General features: G+C 49.7%; 1 protein-coding gene and 1 long non-coding RNA gene across 2 annotated transcripts; one reads left to right on the forward strand and one right to left on the reverse strand.

Annotated features, from left to right (window-relative positions):
* The first annotated feature begins 1237 nt into the window (after positions 1 to 1237).
* Positions 1238 to 6633, forward strand: LOC308056703. The gene is made up of 5 exons (XR_013924931.1): positions 1238 to 1581; positions 2274 to 2358; positions 2815 to 2921; positions 3980 to 5033; positions 5416 to 6633. It is a non-coding gene; the product is annotated as an uncharacterized lncRNA (long non-coding RNA).
* On the reverse strand, positions 3582 to 14478 carry LOC308056702 (cyclin-dependent kinase 4 inhibitor B-like). The gene is made up of 2 exons (XM_080372438.1): positions 6886 to 14478; positions 3582 to 5359 (listed from the first exon to the last, which is right to left on the reverse strand). Exons 1-2 carry the CDS (start codon positions 7024 to 7026, stop codon positions 5096 to 5098), a joined length of 405 nt encoding a protein of 134 aa, XP_080228564.1. The 5' UTR covers positions 7027 to 14478; the 3' UTR covers positions 3582 to 5095.
* Positions 14479 to 19701: the final 5223 nt, after the last annotated feature.

The following is a 19701-nucleotide window of genomic DNA, read 5'->3' on the forward strand; positions in this document are numbered from 1 at the left end:
ACATATTTATATAACAGCAAGGGAAGGCAAAGCAGGCCACTGTATTTCACCGTCATTTACAGCAATGGAAAGTAATACAGGCTCGGGAAACAGTGGCCATTTTCTCTCTTCAGAGCAAGTTCTCTCTTGCAGAAAACCATCTGTAAATGTTGGTAAGGGGTGGTGGGTTTATTTTTTCTAAGTTAGCCATAGGAAAAACGAAAAGAAAAACTTCTCAAGGGGGAGAAAGAAAAAGGCAGAAATAAGTTACAGTAACTTTTCAAGAACAGGTCGTTTTCTACAGCGCTTACCAACAACAAGAAAAAAAAAAAGAGAAAAAAAAAAAAAAAGACTAAAAAATAATAACCCCCACGCCTGTGCACCACTCACGTGTTCCCGATGCAATATGAGCATGTGGCGCGGCGGGGGCTCCGTGGTGTTGCGCGACCGGGGCCGGGCTGCCGTGGGGAGCGGGCACCCCGTTCGCCCGGGGGCGGCGGCTACCGTCTCCCGTTCCCACCGCACCGTCGGGCCCCCGCGACGACAGCGACAGCCCCCCCCACCGCCTCCTCCCCAAGCAGCCCCGCTACCCGGGGCCCCTACCTGGGCCGGGGGCTCCCGCGGCGCCTCCTCCGCAGGACCAGCAGCAGAGCGAGGCGCGGCGGCCAGCGCCGCCTCAGCGCCCCGACGACACCGCGGAGGATGCGCCATCCCAGGGCCCGGGCCCGGCGCAGGCTGCGGGCGCGACGAAAGCGGACAGTGCACCTTATCCGGGGGGTCATGGGTGCGGGGGAGCCCCCGGCCTGTCGCACAAGAAATACCTCCCCGCCGGGGCCCCACCGGTGAATCGGCCCTCTCACCCTCCATTCATTGGAGAGGATTTTTTTTTCTTCCTTTTTTTTTTTTTCTTTCTTTTCCGTTTGACTAATTTCGACTCCCCATTTCGCTTTACCTCCCTTCCCCCCCCCCCCCCCCCGCCCCCCCTTAAACGCCTCCCATGATGATGGTTCCCGCCTTGAAAGCAGGCGAAGGAGGACCGGCAGCGGGGGATGGGGACGGGGGAGGCTGCCGGCTCCTCTCCCCTCCCACTGACTCTCCCCGGGGAGCACCACCACCAAACGGGCGTGGAGGACGGCCAATCGCAGGGCGCTCCCCTGCTTTCAAATAAAGCCTTGACGACATGTCCTTGCCCTCCTCCTTCCCCCCTCCCCGCCCCCCCCGTCCCGTCCCGTCTGTCCCCTCCAAACACACGGCCTCCCGCTCCGTTTGCAGAAAGTGTGTTATGCTGGGGTTTTTCTCTTGTCGGTTGTTTGGGTTTGGACCCCACTCCCTTCGGGAGCCCCTCGGTGGGGCGGGGGCTGAGGTGGCCCGACGCATCGCGACCCCCGCCCGTCCCCCCGGGGGTCGTGTCGGTGCCCCGGGGGGCGGCTAGCGGATCCCTGCCGCTTTAAAAGTGCAGGCCAGTATTGGCCCGGGCGAGCAGCTATTTCCTTGTCACATGGTCATTTGAACGCGACGCGGGGCCGTTGCGTAGCGGAGCGAGAAAAAAAAAAAAAAAAAAAAAAAGCGGATCTCGTCTCCCCCCGCCGGTAACCGAAACGGGTAATTAACTATTTCCTTTCCCCCGACCCTCTCCCTGGCCGTGCTCCGCGGTGACGGATCCTTTTGTTTTCGGTTTGAAGGGTGAGATTTTGGGCGGTGGCGGGGGGAGGGGGGCGGGAACGGTAAACAGCGGAGGAGCGCTCAGAAGCCCCGATCAACCTGCCGGCGTTCCCCTCCCCGTCCGCTGCCGTGGGGACCGCCGAAGGGTGCTGAGCCCCTCGACGGCCGGTGCTGAGCGAGGCCTGCCGCCCGGCAGAGGACTTCTGGGCGGCGGGGTTGAGGGGGATCCGCTACCCGCCCCGTCCCCGCCCCCCCTCCCCGGGAGCCCCTCTGCCTGCTCATCCCCCGTCCCGGGCGCGGCGTACCTCCGTGCGAGGCACGGTGAGGGGTGACGGGCAGGGAAGGTGCCGGTCCTGCGGGTGCATCTTCGTCCTCCTCGGGTGCGGTGGGGTCCGGCACGGCTCGGCACGGCACGGCTGGCGTGGCTCGGCGCAGAGCTGGAGGGGCGCAGGGACTGCAGGGAGCCGGCAGGGAAGGCTCCGGGAGGGAGGGAGGCATCGTGGCGTCCCTGGGAGGGCTGGTGGATATACGCGTGTGCAACACTCCCCCCATAACAAACACCTCCTACTCTCGGCTGGACAAACAGTAATAACACCGATGTCAATACAAGTTTCCTTCTCATGCCTGTGCAGGGAGTAACCCTAACAACAATGCTAATAAAGAAGAGCCTGAAATGGTTTCTCTTGGACCGAGTCCGATTTCAAGCCTGGGAAATGTGTGAGTGAAAACAGCCATTTAGAAATGAAAGCAGCTCTTCGAGATCCTTGCTTTTTTTTCTTTTTTTTTTTGGTTCCCACCCCCGCCTCCCGTGGCTACTTCTCGACGACAGGCAAGGCAAAATTGAGAGAAATAATGAACGCCTGCCTGGCTGCATGATGCAGGTGCGGTGGTGGGAGGATGAATTGACAGTTTTGGCAATAGAAACCAAATACCCGCCAACGCTGAATGCATGGCCGAGCCGGGCCCGGGGAGCATCTTATCGTGCACAGGGCACAAACCCTGCTGCAGAGGGGTGTGTCTGTCTGTCTGTCGCTCAGATACACTCAAGCACAATTGCGGTATTAGAAATAAAAAGTGCCAGTTAACCGCCACGTTAAACATAATGCTTTTAGGGCTTTCCCGACATGCATATTGCTGCTGTTTGTTGTTAACAATTACTATGCTGCTTTTCAGGGAGAAATCGAAGCCCTGGAGCCGACGCTGCTGTCAGAAGAAAAGGTGCCTGTGGAAGCTCCCATGGTCGAGCAGGATTACATCGGGGACCCCCATCCTCCCACGAGGTGAGTAGCCTCCACTGTGGGCCTGGCACGGGCAAGGGGCTCCAGAACTGCAGCATGAGGCAGATTGATAGCAATTAGGCATTTAGCCCTGCTGCATTTTGAAGGCATATTCTGCTCGTTTAGTGCAGTCAGCCTAGGAAAGTACGTTATTTCCCAGTCAAATGTATGCATTATTATTATTATTATTATTATTATTATCATTATTACTACTATTATTATAATTATATTTGTTTTTATTATTATAATAATAATCATTATCGTTGTTGTTTCATAAACTATAATGTGAATATTTAAAATTTTAAATCAATTTTGACTCTTGAGGAAAACGACCTTTCAAAATAGGAATACTGGTCTAACTGATATTGGAAGAACAGTTTATTAGACCCTTACTTTTCTGCAGCCTTGCCTTGCCAAGCTCTAGCCTTGCACGATTTCAGTTCCATCTCAGCTCCCTCAGGCACAGCATGTAGGCACTTGACTGCTGCATCCCCAGTGTTGTCCTTGGCTTGCCTGCGGCTATGCCATGTACTAAGAGAGAATATAGTACATTTTCATAAGGTGTTATCATCGCATATTGTAATGTAATATATTTTCTATTAAAAGATAGGTATAAAATACATATTCTAGGCGGGTTTATAATAAACAAGCACGAATATAATGTGAATTTTTGCACAGAGTTTATATGCATAAATAGTAGTTATAATTAAGCACAACCATATTACAGATTAAAATAATTAATAATCAAATACATATGCTTGATACATAACCACAACGGGTTTTAAATATATACTCATATTTATGTATATTTTTATATAGGTATTACATAGATGTATTACACACTTAAATGGTATAACTCTATATCTATAGTGTACCAACGTATACAAAGTAATTTTAAGGCATGCATTATGTGAAATTATGTAATAAATAGCGTATTCTAATACGTTATATAAAAGTACATATATTATTTTTAATGTTTATATATGAAATATCTAGGGTTTGGACACTCGGTAGGAACGCAAACCGAAGAGAAATCTTTTTTCCCCTTCAATTCTCCACAGATAGACTCCAAAGTGCTCGGGATTTGTGCTGGGGAACGAGCCCAGAGCTCTCCCGCTGTCCCACCTTGCTTCCCCTTCTGTGTCCTTGTCGCGCAGGACGTGTGAGCACAGACCCGCGTGGGGTCCGGGGGTGGGTGTGGGGCAGGCAGCCCCACATAATTGATCTGTTCCCCGCCCCCCTTCGTCCTTCAGCAGCACAGCCATTACAACCACTCGCTGTTACAACGGCTCGGTTTTTTCTTCACCAAACGCCACCTTCGAGCAGCTTGGGAAACCCTGGGACCGAGCTCGGATATACGATTTTAAATTTTCAGTTCCACACCGCCTTCATTGTGCAACCGTCATGGTTTCTTCAAAATACTGTTAAATTCACAGCAACTCGGAGGAGGTCACCTGCAAGTTGGTAAAACACTTATTACTTCAAGCGAGGGCGGTATTGGGCTTGCGGAGACGCCAATCGCTCTTTATTTTCTCCTTCTATGTCCCATGTTTACGACCTTCGTGAGAAGAGCCATGGATGCGCCACGGGCCCATGCAGAGACATGCACAGCATCTTACGCGGTTTTAAGCAGGTATGTGCCAAAGCCGCAATCGCGCCAGGGAAGGCTCAACTCCCCGCTGTCCCGGCCGGTTTTGCAAGGGAGAGGCAGAGGTTGGCTTCAGCGCCCCTTGAGTCCGACGCAGCTTGAGGCTGAAACCAACCGGGAGCGGTCGGCTCGGGCCCGGGAGAGCCCGGAGCCTCTCTCGCCCCCTGCAGACGGACGGCTGGGAAGCGCGAGTGGGGAGCCCCGGGGAGGAGGGTAAAGAGACAGCGCAGATGCGGTCCAGTCAAAACACGAAAGGTTTTTTGTGCCGTCTCTGTGCAGGGGCTTTCCTTCATATTAATTTCTCTTAACATTGTTTGGACTACCATGTCAAAAAGCGGGGCGTGGAGGGTGTCAAGTGCAGGAAAACATGCAGGCACGTGCTAACTATAGCGTGCAAACCGGTACATATCGCGCTGGTCCTTCGTGCATCCGAGCAGCGAAACGCCACCCGCGGATTTTAGAAGCCCGTGAGTGCTGTTCTACTTCCTGTCTCCCGAGGTGGGCGCGGGCAATAAATTACGGGAGGAGGCTAGACGAGGGGCGGCGGGTGTCGCAGGTAGCGGCCCACCGGTCCGTGCGGTCCCCCCGCCGCCACGTCGAGCGGGAGGCGGCCGAAGCCGTCGGGCAGGTCGAGCCGCGCCCCGGCGCGGTGCAGTGCCTCCAGCGTCTCCAGGAAGCCGGCGCTGGCCGCGTCGTGCACCGGGAAGCAGCCGGTGCTCGGGTCGGGGCGGTTGGGGTCGGCTCCGCGCTGCAGCAGCAGCTCGGCCACCCGCGGGCTGCCCAGCATCATCACCTGCGGGGAGACACAGCGTTAGCGCCCGCCCGACCCGCTCGGGCTGTCTTGTTCAGCCCCGCAGGTATGGGGATCGCTACGGAAAGGAACGGAAAATCCGCAGGCGAGGCCTAGAGATCGGCTCCGGAGGCGCCGCGAGCTGCGGAGAGCACGGACCTCGCAGGAACGCCGCGCACCGGAGGAATCCCTCCTCCTCCGCGCCGCGGGACACAGCGGGGCAAGTGGGACAGAGCGCCGCTGGAGCCCCGTCGGGGCCGGGGCGTGCGGGCCCGCACCGGGGGCCCGCTCCGCGACAGGAACCGGCAGCAGGCGCGGGGCAGAGGGGCCGGGGGAAGGGGCTCGCCCTTCTTCGGGCGCACCCCCGCAGGAACCGCTCGAGCAAGTCCCGACCCGCTTTGCAACGGCCGCCGCGTAACCGTGCTGGTGGAGCAGCTCCCGGGGCTGCCGCCGCGCCGCTCTCTCACCCGGGACGCTTTTCCAAGAAGGTCCTTAGAAAGGCGAAAAGCGTGTGTAAGGAACGCTCCCGCCCCGCAACGGGACGTCCGCGCTTCCCTCGCCCTTCGGAGGGACTCGAAACGCACCTTCAGCCTCTACGTCCCTGCCCAGCGCTGCACTAAAACGCCCGGGAGCCCCTTCTTCTCGGGGTCCCCGTACCCCGAAGCTCCGTTGCTCCCAGCGCACCCGGCAGTGCTACAGCGCCCGGGCTAAATCCCTGCTGCGTAAAGGTGCAGAAAAAAACATGTCGGAGGTCGGCATCAGATATGTGTTTCGAGTGAAATGCTGCACCGTCATTTTGTAAGAGAGAGTTTCGCGAACACCGGCCCTAAACCCCAAACATAGCTTCTCGGGTTATTCCCGTTTCATTTTATTTTGAAATCTCAAGAAGCTGGCTAGAGCTATCTCAGAAATTAATTTAGCTTTATAAATGTGGTATCTACTGCTTCTCCGGGCACGGCATCTATCCAGGCGTTCATGCGACTGTGAAACGTGGGCAGACTGAGCCCTCCCAGATGGACTCCTAGCTGCTTACCTGCAGGGTCTCCTGGGCAAGGCTATCGCGACCAGATGCTTCTGGCCTTAAGGGTCAGCGATCACAATGTATCGTGAGAGTCAGTGAATATGCTTTTTCTCCATGGGAGAGCAAAATCGCTAATAGACGTATAAAGCAGAAGATGAGGTATGACGAAAGAGTAATTCTTTCAGAAAAGGTGCCTCGTTACTCTTTATTGCACGTTTATTGCGAGATGAGCATTAAAGTTCTCGGTTTTGAGTCATCCAATCTCAGTTGGTTAAGATAAAGTTAAGGGTTGTTAAGACTAAAACCTCTGTTGCGGCCGTCACAGACTTTCGCCTTTCGAGAAAAGCGAGAGGAGCCGCAGCGCTGCGCCGCTTCGACAGCAGCCGAGCGCAGCCGTCGGGGGGCGGCCGGCCCCAGGAGGCTGCCTCGGGGCTGCCGCCGCCGCTCCTCGGGCACGAAGGGCCCGCTGCCACCGCCCCGGCACCGCCCCCCTCCCCGGCCTCCCTACCTGGATGGCCGTCCGGCCGTAGGAGTTGACGGCGTTGGGGTTCGCCGCGCCGTCCAGCAGCTCCTTCAGGCGCTGCAGGTCGCCGCGGGCGGCGGCGTTGGCCAGCTCGTCCGCCTCCGTGCGGCCCTTTTGCTGCGCCATGTTTCGGCCCGCCCCGGCCTCGCACCCGCCGGCGGCCGGTGTCCGCGGAGCGCTGCAGCACCCGCCGCCCGGCCGCCCCGCGCTACGCGGCTCTGGCCAAGATCCCGCCCGCGGAGGGCGCCCTGCCCATGGGAGTGCCCGACTCCGCCGCTCCGTGCGCCCGGCAGCCCTCGGCGACGCGGGCGGTGCGACGCGGGCTCCCTGCGCGGGGCCGCCGCCGGGGCCGCCGCCACCTGCAGGGACGCGGCGCCGTCGCTTGTTTTCACCGCGCGGATGGTGCTGCTCCGCCCCGGACCGCCCCGGACCGGCCCCGCCAGCCCCGCCCCGCCCGCGCGCCGCTGTCACTCACCGGCGCCGCGGCGAGCGCAGCGGCCGCGGGCGGCCCCCGGCCTTACCCCGACGGGGCGGGTCGCGCCGCGCTGCCCTCTGAGGGGCGGAAGAGCCGGGCTCTCGGGGGGCGGGCGGGGGGGCGGGGGGCCGGTCTCTCCACTATTTTGTCCTCCCCCCGGCTCTCTTAAGGGCCTCATCGTGTTAATCTGTGCCTGACCGCCCCGAGGGGAGGTGAGGCCGGGGGAAGGGAAGGCGCAAAAGCGGCAAAAGGGCTGTATTTAAGGAAAGCGGGAATTAAGGGGAGCCGCGCCCCCGGGACCGCCGGCCTGGTGTAAGCGGGGCCCCGCTCCCGTCACAGCGCTCGACTTGACGCTGCCTTACCCGCTCTCCCGGTACCCGCGGGAGGCGGCGATGGCCGCGTTGCTCCCCCCTTCTGCTGGGGGAACTGCGAGCTCTTCCCAGCTTTTCTAGTCGGTGCAGACGCTGCGTAGCAGTGGGCGCAGCAGCGCAGAGAGCCTGCACGGAGATGCGACCCACCACTTGGAGGTCTCCAGTGTCCGGCTGAACCGCCTGGTTGTTGGGTTTTTTTTGTTATTATTATTCTTTGTTTGTTTTTGTTGGTTTAATAAAAAAAAAAAAAAAAAAGGCATCAGGCCGGCACTTTGAATCCTTCCTCCAGACAAAGGCCACAAGGGACGGGCAAGCTCTCCTTCGCCAGGGCCAGGCGCTGGCGCGGCCCCGCGCCCGCCGCCCGGCGGGGACCAAGCCCCGGGGGCGAGCGGCGGGTGGAGGCGGGGTACCGCGGGGTGGGGCGGCGGGGCGGGGGGGCGCGGGGCGGCGGCAGCACCACGGACAGCTCCCCCCGGGCCGGGCCGCCCCGCCCCGAGCCGCCCGCCGGGCCGGGCCGGGCCGCCGCCGCCGCGCTGACCACCGGCCAGCTGGTGTCACCCGGTGCTGCGGGGCAGAGGGTCCCGGAGCTGGCGGCGAGCGCACCCCTTGCTGAACCCGCCGAGCCACCGCACTGCTGGCGTGCCCCGCAGGGCGGCCGGCCTCTTCCTCCCCGAGGTCGCTTTGCGAACCTCACTGTAAATACCAATGAACGCAGCGCTTGCGACACGGAGGGGGTTAAAGGCTTCTTGGGTCTTACTGCGCGTGGTGCTGTGCGAAGACCCCGAAGAAGTAAGAGGTCTTTACTTTTTCATTCAGGTATGTTTCACAGTGTTGGTTCTTGAGGTTTACAAGTGCCCTTGCTGCTTTCACTATGGAGTGTCACAAAAGTGACCTGTTTCCTCGCCTTAGCACATGGATGTGACCTTTGTCAGACACATGGGATCGCTAAGCTCAGTCTCTCAGGAAGTTTGCAATCACAATTCTGCTCTATATTCTTATATGCTGCTTTTCAATCCTTTGCCAATCATGGTGCCCACTTGTTTACATGCATCTTTACCTGAAACAGTAAGTACATGTAACCAAAACCATGAAATTACTTCCTTGGCCTACTACTTTAGAAAGCCACAGCTATACTACCAGGAAAGCTCTCTGTTTTCAGTACGGAATGGTGCAGGCAATTTGTTCCAGCAGTAACCAGAAGGATGCTAACTGGCAGGGCCATGGAAACTGTCTATGTAAAGGTTAAGTTTGTGGGTTTATTTGCCAGGCTTGGTGTGTTCTTATAATTGAATCAGCCTAGTGCCAAATTCTGCTTTGTCACTCACATTGGCTACTATTTCTATGCTCAGTTGTAGAACCATAGAATCACAAAATCATTTAGGTTGGAAAGGCCCTTTGAGTTCATCAGGTCCAACTGTTAACCCAGCACTGCCAAGCCCATCACTAAACCACATCCCTAAGCACCGCTTCTACATGTTTTTTAAATACCTCCAGGGATGGTGATTCCACCACCTCCCTGGACAGCCTGTTCCAGTGCTTCACCACACTTTCAGTGAAGAAAGTTTTCCTAATCTCCAATCTAAACCTCCCCTGGCACAACTTGAAAGCTGTTTGCTCTTCTCCTGTTGCTTGTTATCCGGGAGAAGAGACCAACCCCCACCCGCCCACAGCCTCCTGTCAGGCAGCTGTAGAGAGCAGCAAGGTCCCCCCTGAGCCTCCAGACTGAACACCCCCAGCCCCCTCAGCGGCTCCCCACAAGACCTGTGCCCCAGCCCCTTCCCCAGCCCCGCTGCCCGTCTCTGGACACGCTGCAGCCCCTCTACGTCCCTCTTGCAGAGAGGGGCCCAGACCTGAACACAGGGTTCGAGGGGCGGCCTCACTAATGCCAGGCACAGGGGAATGATCACTGCCCTGGTCCTTCTGACCACATATAGAAATGAGTGGATTTCCACTCATGATAAAGAGCTTCTTGGTATAAACAGTTGCTTCTGGGTAAATAATTGAGCATTTGTACTCAGTCTGGTGATATCCCAGTGTTCTACATTTTTCTGTTTGTTTGCTTTTATTTTTCTTTCCTCTTTCTTTATAAATGAGTTTGCTATTCAAGCGCTGGGTGCCATAAAAATGAGAAAATAAAGAATCTTCAGACCTCTATAGTGAAAAAAAACAAATCAGAGGAGGAGTTAAATCTATATACCCCGGTATGCAGACCACTGTACAGTTGAAACACCCAAGTAGTGAATAGTATACTTAAGTCTCAAAAAGATAGCAAGCTAATTTTGACAGCAGCTGGAGTAAATACCTATACTTCAGAATCAGTTCAGTAGAAATAGTACACTGATCGGAATTCGTAGCTACAGGACAGCTATGCACTAGTGATAGAAAACAGGTTCTGATAGATATGCCAATGGTATATCTGTATGGTAAACAAAAACAGGCCATGTCTACTGGCATTGTGTGTAAGTTTTAAGCAGGACATTCCTCCACAGTGCTTTCAGAAGTAGCTGGCATTTCTTACAAACCTCAGTAAGTAACACTCTCAAGCATACATAAATGATAAAGTAAGGAGTCCTTCTTGATTTTTCCTGCGGTTCAGAAAAACCCAGACTGTGCTATTAGGGAAAAGAAGACTGCCCTCAAAAAGGCCATCTTTGCAAATTTATAAATCCTTATTCTCCTGATCAAGAACAGAAAACCCACCCATGTGAGAAAATAAGGTATTTCAGCTGAAAACTGCTTGCTTCAGAGCTGGAATCTCAGACAGTGTTTTCCTTGTGCTCTGAATGTGCAGTTGTTGACTGAACGACAGCTTCACTGTCCAGTTGATAGCAGCTTTAAAGAAGGGATAAATTGTGCAATCATGACCTTGAAACAATCATTTAGGGAGGCATCACACCTTTCATAACTGTATTACAAATGTGTGCTGCAGGCATATTAAATATTCATATAGACATTGACAAAATGCCAAATAAATACAGATCACTTGGCAAGCAGGTAGACCTTACAGACACTGCAATAATACGGATTTCTACAGTCAAAAGGAAAAATGAGAAATGTTGAGATATTCAGGAAGGTAATTGTTAGTACGCATAATGTGTAATCAGCTCAATATTACTCAAAAGCAGCTTACTACAAAGGGAAATGTTACTCACAGCAGATTTTCTTAGTTTTCACTGATTTGACTCCAGAGGAATTGAGCTTCTTCCAGAACATTGTGTTACAATTAGAGCAAAAAATTTAGTACAGGTTAAAGAGCTTTGGATTTTGAAAAACCCATCAATAAATTCTTTCTGCAGGATAATCTTAATGTATCATGCTCTGATAAAGTAGGTGCAGATGTTAATAAAAATCCCCGCCATCAGTTATGTTACTGCTTTCACTAGGGAGAATAGACATCATTGACTCCTGTAGGAAGTCACCAGGGATGTCTGCCAAGAAGAATGAGGTATCACAGGATAACAGGAACATTTGGGGGTACAGTGGTAAGTTTTTGAAAACAAAACAAAATCATACAAATAAGCAAAATAGGCAGAAAGGCTCTAAAATCCTCAAGCTAGGTGATAACATGACTGCAAAAGCAGTGGGCTTCCAACCCCCAAAAACATCAGCTGTTCACAGGCCAGTTCTCCTACTGACTGCACCTCACAGTTACATGCCAGCTCTGCCAATCTGCTTACCTGTAAGCAAAAGGTGACTGTTTGGTGCTCCCCTCAAATACTAATTGCCTGTATCAGAGAGACTTACCCTTAGCAGGGGAGAATCTGACTTTATGGAAAAGTCTGTTTTGTCCTCAATTTATTCTGCTTGGCCTGGCAAGAAGTTAGCTAGCTATCAGTGGACAGGGAAAAAGGGTTATTGACAGGTTTGTCACAGATACATTTTCTTCCAGCTGACACACATTTCTTAGAGTAGGAGGTTCTGTTCTTCCCTGTGCTGGGTCTCTTCCTTCAGGAAGGAGGAAGGCAGACAGCACTGGTGACCTAATATTCCTTGTCTAGATCAAAATAAACATGCAAATAAATCAGAACAGAAAAACGTGATTGTTTTAGATTTCTTTCAAGTGGAAGTACAAGCACTAACTCAAATTCAGTTGTCTCTTTTTGATGGTATAGACACTATTTTGGAAGGGGATTTTCTTTTTTTTATGCAGTTGTTCTTTACGTATTCTTTCAAACAATGTGGACATGAACACTACAAAACACTACATAGACACACTTCTGGCAACGTTATGACTGTTTGCCTGGCTGTGTTTGTAATGAGCTCTCTATGTGCACTGTCACTCTTATTGAAAGTGTAAGCATTATGGATTCAGTGAGAGAGACCTTGAAACTTGCTTCTATGTTTGGTTGCTGTGTTGCATATGCCATTTTCTCCCTTGGTGGTCTTTGAAAAAATATTCTCCTGCATAGCTGAAATCAGTGGTAGAGGAGACACTTCAACTAGAAAGCAAATAATTTACTTTCTTATGTCAGAGAGCTGTAAGTTACTAAAACACAAGCAGATGTAAGTGGACCATCTCTGTAGTCTATCCCTGATTTTGTTACTTGGCATTTAGTTTTGTTCCACCAGAATGAGTTACCTGTTCCATAGATGTCCCAATGGTTTGGTGCTGTGGTTTGTACTATGAAAATGTGGATAAACCACAGCACCAGAAGATGTGTTATCTAGATCTAGGGGTTTGATTTTTGAAATTTTTTATTCATTTTTTTTTTTAGATGCCTTCATATCCAAAGGTTAGCTGACTACAGATAAAGACATGAATGCAGAATCCAGGACACATTCTCCAGTTCACAAAGTTTAGCACAGCCCCCAGCTTTCTTTTGTGGCATCTGTGTAGTGAAACAGCTTGGAACCTAAGTAATAATCCTCATGTCCCCATCACTTAACTGTACAGTGCTGAGCAAATCAGTCTCTCTTTGGCTTAATTACACACATAAGGATTGTGTTCTTAGGCCTGTGAGGTAGCAGGAGAAAGGCTAGTGAATCTGAGACATATTTTCAACATATAAAGTCAAATGGTAAAAGCACCCTGTTCATGGGCTTTCTGATTCTGCCGGAACTGTCATCTTCAGTGTGTCTGAAGAAGGGGGTAAGTCAGGTAACATGCCGCCTGAGAGCTAAGCAATGCTTAACATGTCAGGCAGATGTCAGGCATCTTCCACAATCAGTGACGAATTACATAATGTACTGAATTACGTATGTTATACATATGTTACTGAACTACATAAAATTGACAATAAGCAGGTCTCCAATTAAACATTTAATCCAGTCCTTGAGGGTATGTATGCAGATTTATACTGTTAATGACAACTCTGCTTAAGCTGTAATGCATCTATCAGATTGAATTGGAGAATTAGTCATATTGTGCTAGCTTTTTCCATTTTGATCAAGAGTGTGGTGGTTGAGTTAGCTCCTAAAAGCTACTGACTTTCCTACTACAGTTAAGCTGCATATAAAGACATGCTGAGAATCTGTAGGTTCAATTTAATCTTGTAGTAAATTATCCTTATCGACTGCTGCATCTCTCTCTCTATATCTTCACATGGTACAAAGAAGAAAGATTTCCTAGTTGCAGTCAACTAATATTCTCAGGGATGTAAATTATTCCAGACAGGGTTGGGGGTGCAGAGGTGGTGCAATTTAGTGCATTATTTCAGCATACAGAAATCTTAGCATATGAAACTTTGATTTACCCAAGCCCATGGACATCAAGGACAAATTACTTTGTTCTTCAGTTTTTACTCAGGCCTCTTGTCAGCTGATTGCGAAGTGAGCTTTGCCAGCTGAGAGTTTAGTGAATGTTTCAGAATTTTTCACTTTGCAGCTGTCTGTGTCTGTCCTACCTTTAAGTAAGGAATACAGGAGGGGGTCAAGACGTTTTTTAAAAGTTGATCTGCAAAGAATTTAGATTAGATTAGTTTTGTCTTGCTTTTATAAAGCCCATGAAGTTTTAAGAAAAATAAAAGCACTAGGAGTTTTCTTTCCCTCTAGCCCACTTTCATTCATAGATCTTCTTGAAAATTAGTCATTAGGAATACCAGACCTGTTCTTCCCAAGCTGGCTGGCAGACAACTGAGGAAATGAGGAGTCTGTATACTGTTAGTCCAGCTATTGTAAAGCCCAAGTCATGAGTCACCATATAGAAAGCTTTAAATTCCTGAGGTCATATTTTCAAACCCATTGCAAAAAGCTCACATCTTTCTTTTACCTAATTGCAGAATCACAGAAAGGTTGGGGCAGGAAAGGACCTCTGGAGATCATCTAGTCCACCCCCCTGCTAAGGCAGGTTCTCCTAGAGCAGGCTGTACAGGATTGTGTCCAGGTGGGTTTTCAGATTCTCCAGAGAAGGAGACTGTACAACTGCTCTGGGCAGCCTGTTCCAGTGCTCTGGCACCCTCAAGGTAAATTCTTCCTCATATTCAGATGGAACTCCCTGGGTTTCAGTTTGTGCCCACTGCCCCTTGTCCTGTCACTGGGCATCTCTGAAAAGAGCCCGGCCCCATCCTCTTGGCACTCACCTGTAAGAGGTTTGTACTATATTTTTATTCTCCAGGCTAAAAGGGCCCAACTCTCTCAGCCTGTCCTCATGAGGCAGATGCTCCCGTCCCCTCATCATCTTCGTACCCCTCCGCTGGACCCTCTCCACTACTTCCCTGTCCCTCCTGAACTGGGGAGCCCAGCACTGGGCACAGCACTCCAGATGGGGCCTCACCCCCATCAGGGCAGGGTAGAGGGGCAGGATCCCCTCCCTCCACCCGCTGGCCATGCTGCTCCCAATGCCCCCGGGATCCCACTGGCTCTATTGCCCACCAGGGCACACTGCTGGCCCATGGGCACCTCGCTGTCCACCTGCACTCCTGGGTCCTGCTCCGCAGAGCTGCCTTCCAGCAGGTCAGCCCCAGCCTGTGCTGGTGCATCGGGTTGTTCCTTCCTAAGTGCAGGACCCTACGCTTGCCTTTGCTGAATCTCCTGAGGTTCCTCTGCGCCCAACTCTCTGGCCTGTCAAGGTCTCGCTGAATGGCAACACAGCCTGCTGGTGTATCTCAATAGTCACATAAGACCAGAAGCTGGGCCTATTGAAAAAGCAGGAAACAGGATAATATCACTCCCCAGACTGGCCACACTGAAGTACTTGAAAATTTGTCAGAATGGTGAAGCAATTGTTTGACTCTAACCACAGCATTCTTTCTCCAGAGCATTCATTAAATGCTACAAGTAAGTGTTTAGCTGAAAACTAGAGTGATATTTTCAGTTCCTTAGGTAGCTTCTTTCCAAATGTTGAACTTTCAGTTCCTTGCCTCTTGTGATGTTGTGATTTCCCCCATTCTCCAGGCTTCATAGAGCCTTCCAAAATAACGGAGATGTACACTCTGAAAAGTCATTGGAAAGTAACTTAGACTGGAAAGTACAAACAACTTTACCTGATGTCTTTTAAACATCAAAAAGAATCTGACCACTTGCTTTGTCATGTGGTATTTGTCATCCGAAGCCCTTTTGCAACGGCTAGAAGACAGAAATACAGAGACAGAGCTGACGGCTGAGGCTTTGGTCACACCTCATTGCTAGGCAGGCAGAAGCATAAGCTTCTGTGCTGCAGAGGGGATGGTACAGGAGAGAAAAAAGCACAGAGTGAAATTTTGGTTTCTGTCTAGCTTGCGTTCCACTTTTGAATATAGGATATTTTTCTCTTTCTTTCTTAGTAAATTTGTTGGGAAGTGTGTACTATAGCTGCAGGGTATGCTGCCCAAACTAACAGTAGGCAGCTCTAGAGGTGGAGAGAAGGGCTGAAGGATGAGTTTTGAGAGTGAACCTCAATCAAGGCCAAAACTGTTGGAAAGGGGAACATAGTAGATGTGATTGACGGCATTAAGTATTTCAGTATGAGTGGTGAGGGGATAGTGTTTGGTGTTTGGATTGCTTTACTATCCTACAGTTTATATGTACAGTAGCCTCTCAATTAAGACAATTTGTCCAGTTAACTTGCTTGCAAAGTATTTACACAAGTAAAATAAGCTTCAGGATTTGTTGAGCACATATTATTTGTGCTTTATCTGTCCACACAACATGTGCTTTGTAGAGTTCATACTTACTGTTGAAATGTTTATGCTGGTTGAATTGCGTACTGTTAAGTCTTCCCTACATTTCCAAGACATAATTTAGTCTCTCTCTGTGCTTCACTTCGGGTTTACTGGTGTTTCTGGATCTTACCTTCTGAAGTATATCCTTTCTACTATTTTGCCCAGAGTTAAATGCCCTGTTTTATTGGTAAGACTCTTTTCTGTTTAAATAATTTCAGGGAATTCTTGTTTTATGACTGTAGTTGCAACCAATTGTGAAAATTTACATCTCACACAGCAAAATGAGACTCCTCAGGCAATCAAATCTGGTGTTACATGTGTAGAAATATTTTAATCCTCAGTGACAAAATCTTCTATACATGATTCTATAAATCCAAAATTCAGTTATAAACCCACTTTTATTGTTCTTAGCTTAGTCTTAATTATGGATAAGCAAGAAGACACCATGTGGTCAGGAAAGGCCTGCTTTGATACTCTGTTGGTCTCTAAAAGCCCATGACCTTGGGTTTAAAATACAGTGGGTTTATTTTTAGCATAAGAACACAGATGCTTTCTGTAAATATAATAATGAAAGAGATTTGCCTCGTAATTTATCAAAGGGTCAGTGGAATGTGCATAGATGGAACAATAACTGTGCTTCAGTAAACAAATATTTAAAGGCAAGCTCAGCAAAATCAGAGTACCTTGACACAAAATGTTTTAAAATAACTTCATAATTCATAAATAAATACATAGTTTCAAGTGAATTCTCAAATTCATAATTTGGCAATGATGGCATTCTTGTGATTCAAATAATGTATAATAATAACAGAACAGGACATTTTATGATGCATGCATAGCTTAGGTGATTTTAAGCAATAAAGAGCATGTTATAGTATGGTTTAGAATGAAACTGTTTCAGTGTGGGGAGATGTCTGCTCTCTGCAGTTTACCCTTTTCTTGTTAGACTGGATATGCTGTTAATGTTTCTGTCATTAAAACTTCACTTTGGCAGATTTGTTAATTTTTATTTTATTTTAGGACTAAAGTATGGTAAGCTTGTGTCACATTGCATTTTAAACTTCTTATACTTGTAGTGTTTCCTACAAAAGCTTTGATAAGACTACTTATCAAAACAGTATTGTTTAGAAATGTGCTTTGAGTCATCTTTCTTTATCATCATGTGTAGTCTTCTCGAAGCGCGATGTCTCTGGAGATGGTGTCTGCGGGGTGATAGCAGACTCCTCGCTGACTGCAACCTAAAGGCAGTCTCTGAAAAAGTCACCTCTCATGCTGCTGTGTTACAATATACCTCCTCGTATTTCCATTTAGCTTGGCTAGATACAGTCATGGCTCTATAGCACTGCTACCTTTTGTAAAATTAATCGTGCTAAAGCAAAAACAGCTGGCAGTAAGCCGCAGAGTGCTTAAAGTGGGGAAAAGGCATAGGTTTGGTGCTGTACATGAGCGTGCATGTTTTTTTCTGTGAACAAAAGCAGCTCAGGACAATTTGTGATGCTGAACAACCGGTTAGTGGCATCCTGTTTCAGGGGCAGGGATAGCTTCTGATTCCCTCATTGGTTTCCTGCAGAGGCTGGGTAGCCAGCAGAAGCATCTGCCTTGCATGGAGGAAGTATACAGCTAATCTGCTGCTTTCGCTGTGCCTGCTGATGTTGCAGTGTAAGCTGCCGTGTGTACTAAAAGGAGTTATCACATGCCTGTTCTGCTTTTTTTGGGGGACAGCCTATGATAGCTGCTATCAAGCACATTCGGGCATGTGTTTATTTTCAAGTTACATATTCACGAAGGAGATGATTGCCTAGGAAACACAGGTGTTTTGCTTTCTGTTGCCTCTGGAATTGCACTGTGCCCACCTGTCATAGCACACATGCACATTAGTTACCATTCCTATAGTCTCAGACACTTCTAACCACCATGCAGTCTTCTATAAAGCTGCAAGTATTTACCTCCAGGTTTTATTTAGGAGCAGAATGCAACTGGAAATACTTGCTTCTAGTGGAGAAAAAAAAAAAAGTCTTTGTTTACAATGAAAGAAAGCTGAGTTGCTCTTTTAATTTTCTTTCTTTTTTTAACAGATTGCTGCTATGTTCAATACATCTTCCAGACTGTGTGCAATCTTGCAATGATCCTCAACATACTAATGCAGCACATCTGCTTGCTCATACCCGACACACTGGCTGCCCCCTTTAAAGTCTAAAATTTTACAGCTCGGGAGCCCTTCTTCTGTTACTCCCACAGTAAAATTTTATGTGAGGTGCAGGTCCCTGTCTGACTCCTCACTGAGGAGTGACAGGGTTTGTGTAGCTGGCAGCACAGCCTCCTTTGTAGAGGCAGAACATTAATATCACAGCCCAAGCCTGCTTGTCATGTCTTCTTTCATAAAATTTGCAGCAGCCCTCCTGCTTAGACTCCAAAGCAGTGACTGTACCAAACAGAGAGGCAGAAACTGGGTGCCAGCTGCTGCAGCCAGTGCAGTGCTGGCCTACTGAGAGCAGGTTACCGCTGGCATTTTCAGGTGTTTACGGTGTGTATTAGCATGTGATTTCCTGCACATGTACTGGATGTAGCTTACTTGTCTGTTCAGTTCAATGAGAAAAGCTTCTGACTAGAGAAGTTTTATGTGTTTTTTCCAAAGCAAAATTTAAAAGATCAAAATGGTTGCTTGGTTATGAGCACTTAGAAACTGGAGAATCTTGGGAGACTTGCAGAATTACTCCTTATCATCTTAAACTTTATCCTTTTGCATTTTCTGGTTGTGCTCATATCTATATGGCACAATTTGGGTCATGACCTGTGGCCATCCTAGGTTTATATGTTATTAATTAGAGCACCACTACTGTGAGAGCTGTATGAATAAGGCTTTAACAACAAATGCAGTTCTTTGCTTATTTGTTTTTCCTTCCCTCCAAAAAAAGTTTTAAACAGCTTGTATTCAGGTGTCAGGAGTAAGAAAAGGACCTCCAAACACTGTAAGGGTACAGTGAGGAAGTGATTGACAAGATTGCAGCAAGACAGCAGCTCACAGCAGTGGAGAAATGGGATGTGTGGTAAGTGAACATGCCATTAATCTCTGGCTAATGCCTGCAAGCAACTAGATACAACTTTCAATATGCGTGGCAAATGGATGGAGGTCATACCTGTGACAGATGTAACCCCTGATTGCACGGGCTGCAAAAACAGGCCAGGCAGGGCCAGCACACAAAGGTGTTTGGCACACTGCAGCCCCAGCAGACATGACCCCTGCATTTGGGGCTGGTGGTACACATCTCCATGTCTGTGGCAGATATCAGGCAGCTCTGGGGCAGAATTAGGCTTTTCTGTACTCTCCACACAGTTGCTATACCCAGATATCATTTTTTTTAGTGTAAGTCTGACTTTATTTAGCAGTTCCTGCAGTTTCCATGTGCTACCACAGGTTTCAAAGTTTTTTTCAGGAGCATTCTGCTTGATGATGACCTTTGCACTCATTGCTTTTATCGGGGACAGCAAACACAATGCCATGCTCCGTCTCCCACCTGCCGTCCTGCCTCGCTCCCCCGGAGCCCGCAGCCCCACTCTCTGCCCGGGCAGAGGACCTATTTTTTTTTTTTTAAATATATTTTTTTAATTCAATAACCCATAGGAAGGCTGCCAAAAGCAGTGCCGGAGGAGGGTGCCCGCCCCAGGGTGAGTTATAGGAGAGGTAGGTGTGCCACCTAGAGGAAGCGCGGGCGGGTTTGGGGGGGACAGGACCACACACGCTGCGCTGCGCTGCGCTCCGCGGTGCGCGCCCGCCGCCGCCAGCGGCTGTGGAGCAAACCCGAAATGTCGGCCTGAAGTTTGGTGCCTACGGGGACCTGCACACCCCCCCCCCGCCAACACACAGCGGTGATTGCAT

Source organism: Falco punctatus (assembly GCF_963210335.1).
Source record: "Falco punctatus genome assembly, chromosome: Z".
NCBI lineage: Eukaryota > Metazoa > Chordata > Aves > Falconiformes > Falconidae > Falco > Falco punctatus.